The 7,500-nt window shown below is 32.9% G+C and overlaps 1 protein-coding gene across 1 annotated transcript; it reads left to right on the plus strand.

The window, feature by feature from the left end:
* The first annotated feature begins 5,001 nt into the window (after window positions 1-5,001).
* On the plus strand, window positions 5,002-5,805 carry LOC112524536 (pectinesterase inhibitor 7-like). Its single transcript, XM_025134392.1, has one exon. It carries the CDS (start codon window positions 5,018-5,020, stop codon window positions 5,621-5,623), a length of 606 nt encoding a protein of 201 aa, XP_024990160.1. The 5' UTR covers window positions 5,002-5,017; the 3' UTR covers window positions 5,624-5,805.
* Window positions 5,806-7,500: the final 1,695 nt, after the last annotated feature.

Genomic DNA, 7,500 nt, shown 5'->3' on the forward strand with positions numbered 1-7,500 from the left:
TATATATATATATATATATATATATATATATGTATTTTGAAAAAAAAATGTTATACTTGTGTGTTTTCTTCGATGATGGGTCGGGATAGTGAATTAGGGGTTGTTTACTTCCTTCTTATTATCACTTATTGAATAAGAAGCTCTTATGGGCCATTTACCAAACGTTTATCGGAGTAAGCGTTTATCAAGTCACATTACCTTATTGGATGAATATGATAATAACCAAAAATCTTACTCGGTAAGAGCGAGATAAAGACTAAGAGTCTTACCCAGTAAGTGAGAGCAACGACTCTTACTATGGTAAGCGTTAATCATGTAAATTTTTGCATACGATGTTATTTTGGTGGACTAAAATCTTACCTGGTAAATAAATGATAGTATTAAATTTTACGCGTAAACACTTAACGGGTAAGTGTTTGATAAATAATCCCTTAATAATTAAAAAGTGAATATGAAAAATGCAAAGGAGATGTGGTCATATATTAGTGTCCAGGGTGGCAGTGCATTAATACTTTGGTGGCATAAAAAAAAAAGTAAACCATTATAGACATTGCGTGCAGTGGTACGGCCGTCCCACGCTTGCGCTCATCGGCCGAACTTTTGACGTTTCCGTCACTCCACTAACGGCCGCCAATGTGAAAATGTACAACCACAAAGAATCTTCATAAATATTTTCATTTATTTCAAAATTAATAATATTAGAAATGCTTTTTGACGAGATGATGCACCTATAAGGTTTATCAAACACTCGGAAAGTCGTCCAATGTGTTTTTGCTGAGTTCCACCACTTCGATTGATTTTTTAAGTTTTTTGGTTGATTTCGAAAAAATTTATTTGTTTTTTTGGTTAACGCCTTTTGTATTTTTTTAATATTGTGAAACACCTCTTGAAATTTAGTTTGTGCGCCTCTTGTACCCCGAAAAAATTTCTACTTTGAAAATCGGTTGAGCTGAGCTTGGGACCCTACAAGGGCCTTCATAGTTCCGCCCCAACATTAAGTGCAGTTTAAACCCTTAAATTCTAGAGAGGCTACCGATAACTCGAATACAACTGAACAAATGACCCTTTGGTTTGTTAAACCATTGTGCGGATGCCATCAAGCCACATCTTTTTTACCCGAGATACGAAAATCACCCATGAACTATAATTAAACCTTCAAATTTTGGTTCATCTTTTAATTAGGACTATTAGAGAATGAGTTTTTAGCCAATCCTTAGTTGATCCATCGCTGATACCTGGTTTTCTAGTAGTGTTTAATGAATTCGTTATCATTATATCAATATGCTTACAATCTTAACGGTATATGCAAATAGCTTTTAATTTAAAACCCTAATTGATTACACTTGTAAAGTACCTTTACCAAAATATTCAATATCAACTATTGGTATGTTTTGCTTGGCTACGCGTGCAGTAATATATAATGCTACATGTTGAGACCTATCATTGTAGTCACTACAATTACACTACAAATTTAACGACCTTTTCAATACTAAACAACATACTTTTATCGGGAGATTATCGACAAATTTTTTGTAAGTAAAAGTAGTTGTCTTGTTTTGTACTGTCTCCGACGTATTGTCTATCTATTGAAAAATGTAATTATCAAATAACACAAACAAAAAAAAGATTGTGGAGTAGAGGCAATCAGTAATTATGAGAAATATATGATAGATCCAGCTATGTACTTATGGCTAACACGGAGAAAGATGACTTGCTACATATTTAAAGTTAACATTAATCTTCATTTGCATCCAATTTTTCTTTGTTATTATGTCTTGGAAACAATGTTGGATTACGATATATGTACAAAGATTGATTTTGCATATATAGGTGGTGATGCTAACTACTCGAAAGCAATTTACCACCACAAGTGTTGATCTACCGTCTGCCAAATTGTTAATTAATCATGTGCGCAACATTCCCTTGTCGGTTAAGGCTTCATTCGTGCACGTCTTCATATTACCGAGTCGACATTACAAAAAAATTAAGTCATTTAGGTCGTTTAGCCGTCCTTAAGCATTCTAACTAAGTACTTAATAAGATTGTAAGTGTATAAAATCAAGACTTGTTCGTCACATAAAATGGTGTAAACAATAAGTTGTTACAGCAAAATAACACAATCGAAAAACTAAAAAAGCTTCATCGACGAAGTTAGACAACCTAATAGGATTCAAATTAAAACGACATATTATCCACTGTATAGAACGCTTTTAAAAAGGGTCATGTTAGTTCTTATACATTGTTATATATTAAAAAGGTTATATAGAAAATTTAATAGACGTTTTACTTCTATTGTTGCTCAACCTTATCGACATATTACTTATTAGATTATCTATTTCAATTCATCTGGATTTACTAGTGTCCTAACAAGTTACTTTAACATACATGACACGCAATTTAATCCTAAAAACTTAATAATTATCAGATAATTTACTAAACTATAACACCCGTAAAATAGGAGATAACCATAAAATAAATACTTGACTAAATAATATCGCCTAATCAATAGAGATATTGTAAAAGAGTTTATATCAATAAATTATAATGGACGATAGATAATAGCCTACTAATCTAAACCAATTCTAGATTTAATAGATTATGGTCGTATATGATTACAATCACCAAAAGAATATATCATGTGGTAACTCCAAAAGATGATGTCCCAAAAATGCATCTATCGGCGAACATCACTCCACTCAAGCAATAAGGACTCTGCTACCTTGAGACCTTGATATACATGTCATTTAAGAAAAAAATGTTAGGCTTAACGATTAGTGAGTTCAAACAATTATAGAATAAAGTTATAAAACATCAAGACTGAAAACATTGCTTTAATCAAATTAATTCATCCATTTAATTTAGTGAAAGTGTAGGATGAACTCATAATACTAGGTTTTGAAGAAAAACCTAAAAACTAAGCAAAACGGTGAGAAATACAAGATCTTGATTCTTGAAGCTTTAAGCACCAACTTTTGAATCTATAAACTTATGCTATTATATGCCTCCAAGAGTCACCAAAATGAAGCCTTTAATGACCTAGGTTTGGAGTAAATGAAGAGAGAGTGAAGGAGGATGAGAGTTGAGAAGTAAATGAACTTAACCCCACAAAATCGACCCTTTTACGCACATGAGGAATCCCACGACCTTGGCTCATGACCTTAGGGTCATGGCACAAGGTCGCCTACGGCTGTTGGAGGTTTCTCACGACCAGTGGTTCATGACCTTAGGGTCATGGCACAAGGTCGCCCGCAGCTGTTGGAGGTTTCTCACGACCGGTGGTTCATGACCTTAGGCTCGCAGTTCAAGGGTCACCCAGCCACACGGAAGCTTGCCATTTACGATACATTATATGCGACCATGACCCGAGACCTTAGAGTTATGGTGCAAGGGTCTCCCCACCCATACAGAAGCTTGAAATGCTTCATTTACATTGCACTTTTCATGGTTTATCTTGCAAGACTCGTTATTAACATAAGTACCTAATAAAGGGCATTTTCTTAATTAAAACATGATTATAATCCAAAATAACTATATTACAAAAATCTCGGGTGTTATATCAAGGACCATTAATTATCCCCAAAAAAGACCATCTTATCGTAGTGTGGAACCTCGACAAGGCTTAATTAAACAAACCCAAATGCCTTAATTATGTAGCATTGCGTTCATAATTTCACCATAGGTACTTTTATATATGTTTTTCACTTCATATACTAAAAAAAATTCATTAATCACATAACAAAATTACTTGCTGTTCAAGTAAACAAAATTACCTCAAGTTAAAGAGAATTTGATGAGGAGTCAAATACTATAAAAATACTTATAAGCATTTTCATTAGAGTATATATAATCGTTTTGCAGCAACAAAAAATACCAATTTGAAATTATTCATAGATAAGAAATATTGTTTGAAGAAAAATAGAAAGACATAAAATTAAAGGTACGTCACATGCATGTACGCCAAATCCGTCACCAACAAACCCGAACAATTCTTGTATCCTGCATCAATTATTGATGCATACAAATAAAAATCGTTCTCATCCTTCTATATATCTTCACTCTTCGATCCCTTTGCTTCATTGTCTTGCTCGTGACTCCTTTCAAATCAACGCTAGAATACAAAACATGATTTCATATGTATGCATATGATCCTCAAGTACAATTATTTCATCAACTAATACAATTATTTATATATGTTTCAACTTAACCATGTTTTAAGATCATATCTCGATTGGTACACATGGTAGGCCTCGTCGACACCTAAGTAGATCATGAACCTCTTGTTTATTAATGTAAAAACGATATTAACTTGTTTTCTAACCATGTGATATATATTGCTTGTGATTAATGTTTAATTACCATTTATATATTAATTTTATACAATAACGTATACATGTAAAGGTTTAAAAACAACTAATGGTTAATTTCTTATGTTAAAAAATAATCAATTAATTAAACACGTTCAAATACAATATTTTGGGACAAAAAAATCGTTCACATACATTATTATTATTATTGAACCCTAGCAATATGTATAACAAGATATTTTATGATTTTATCATTATTTATTTCCATTAAAAAAATGGGGTTATAACTAAAATAAAATATTTAAATAAATAAATTATATTAAAAATAATAATTTTATAAATTATAAATTATAATCCGTATCCATATATTCATTTTGGGTTTTTAAAAAAAATTGGTAATACATATTCAATCACCATATATATTCTCTATTTTATTTAATAATAATACTGAATTTCTTTTTTAACAAATTTTCAATTAATTTATAATAAAATATTAATTACGCTGCATCACATAGTTAATGATTAACGCTTTATCATTCAACAACTAAAATAACACATAAGAATAATTTTGAAAAGGCATTCAAAAGCTTAAACTAATGTGTTCATGCTAAGTTGTGAATGGAGGGGCAAAATAGTAATTTCATGCACAGGCAAGTGTCTACTTAAACCCTTGACATGAATCAAAATTCTTAAGCAAAACCAGAAAGACAGATATGGAAGTCCAACTGTCCACCAGCCTTTTCTTCTTCCTCTCGACAACACTCTTACTGGCTTCAACCACCGCCGGACACTTTTTCTCACCCATATCCGATGACACTGATTACATCCGTACAAGCTGTGAGACAACTCGTTACCCACAAACCTGCTTCAAATCTCTCTCCGGCTACTCCGGCGCCATCCAACATGACCCCGGACGCCTTGCCCGGGTGGCAATTCATGTCGCTCTCTTCAACGCCACCCACATGGCCAATTATGTCTCCGACATACCCCGTCGGAATGACTCCGGAAACACTTTAGAATCCGCCGCACTCAACGACTGCTCCTCCGTTTTCGGGGACGCAGTAGATGAAATCCGGCAATCGTATAAAGAAATGAAGCGTTTGGGTTGGACAGGGGAGTCGGTGAAGTTCCAACTCAGTAATGTGCAAACGTGGATGAGCGCGGCGTTGACCAACGAGAACACATGTACGGATGGGTTTGAGCAAGTGGCGGACAGCGGCGTGAAGGCGGACGTTTGTGATCGGGTGGTGACGGTTACGGAGGTTACGAGTAACGCTCTAGCGCTGGTTAACAGTTATGCAGATAAGATAACGGCGTAGTCTTGCCGACGTGTCGAACGGTTGTTACCGTGCAACATTCCGGTGTGATGAGTGAAACATATTTGTGCGGGCGGGTGTCAAATATATATTTTATTGATAATTTGACGTGTTTTGTATATGATGCGTTTTTACACATTAATTATAAATATGGACTTAAATGGGTTGTTAAGATTTTTGTTGTGTTTTATATTTGGTAAAAAGCATTGTATAATTGCAAATATATGGTATTTAATTTGAATACTTTGAGATTTTTAAGTTTCTTGTACGAAGAATTATAAAATAATAGGTTTTGTAATTGCAAAACGAAAGTTTACTTTTCTTATTTCAATTTAAGAAAGTCTTTTTTTTAAATAACTCATTGACCTAATTTATATACTTTTATATCATACCAGAAGGGTACTTGCATAAACACAATGCATGCAGCGAAATATATCTCGATTTTAATGTTTCATTTTATTCCATCTCTGTAGATGTTTTAATATGATTTTTATGTGGTTTTAAGAAATGGATAACGTTTTTATATTTAAATAAAATATAAATTCGAATATATCATAAAATTCCGAAAATAATATCAAATTAAATATTTAAAAGTTCTTGTTTTTCATGTAATTTCTTTAATTTAATTTTTTTATTATAATTTAATTTAGATTTAATAACAGAGTAATTTATTTTGATTTAATAATATATAATTTTTTATAATGATAATAATTAAGTATTCTGTTACAACTCAATTATTATCCTAATTAAATTTTAGATTTTTATATATTTAAAATTAGATATTTATCATGTTTTTTATTATGTTTATCTGCAATTATTTAACCAAATTTAAAATGAAGGTATGATAAGTTTTACCTTCGGATAATTTACTTGTAATCTTGAATTTTAAGTAATATGCATCAATAAACAGTATTTGATGCATAGAAAATGGTTTTAAAGAGTTTGTGTTAAATGCTTTATAATATAGTGTAAATCATTGTTGCTCTTGCTATCAGATCTGTCGTTCCAGCCAAACTCCCGACCTGACTATGTTAAACTAAAATTTGTTTATCAAAATGATATATTATTAATGGACAAATACGTGAAATGATTGTGGTTACTTAAATTTGAAAATGGGAAACTTAATTTTGTTATTAATTTGATACAAGTCCACATATATTTAGAGTAATGTAATCATTTTTGAATCTTGCATGCTGTCACCGAACTAACCTTTGCCACCCTACTACTACAAATGCTTGTCTCCATCAACCTCACCTTCTTGTCTGCCAAATCTCTGTAATCATGTATGTAACGTTCGCTTATTATGACAATGATTGATGAATGTAATAGTATGTTTTGATTGTTAATCTTCTTTTGGTATAACTCGTATTCCCATTCTCTTGTGTGGCAGTCTAAGATGGTTAACATGTGGAGTAGGCCATTGACCCAAGATGACTGTCAAAAGGCAAGTGTGACGGCTCCAACACAGCCGAGGGGAGCCGCTAATGCGTAACTCCCTCCAATCCCGCAATTGTTGAGTGGTGGAGTTGATTATGTGTTGAGAGTGACGTTGGACCATTCTAATACGGTCAATCAAGAATTGGACCCTTAGTCAGTGATGATGACCATCATCATATAGATAATGAATTTAGCCATGGAAAAGCAACAAGAGAAGGGGAGGGGGTTTGAAAATCAGATCTATAACTCTGTCATCTTCAAGATCCGAAACCACAGAGAGAATTTCAAGTCATCAGTGTATAGTCTAGGGTACAAGTTTCTAAAGCAAAAACAATGACGCCATTGCTTCTTCTACCCATCACTAATGACCGAAATCCAAGTGGGTCTCCAATTGCAACCAATTTATCTCCCGTTATGAACACTGATGTACCCGAAAACGAAGG

This window comes from Cynara cardunculus (genome assembly GCF_001531365.2).
Source record: "Cynara cardunculus var. scolymus isolate 2C chromosome LG 13, CcrdV1, whole genome shotgun sequence".
Classification (NCBI taxonomy): domain Eukaryota; kingdom Viridiplantae; phylum Streptophyta; class Magnoliopsida; order Asterales; family Asteraceae; genus Cynara; species Cynara cardunculus.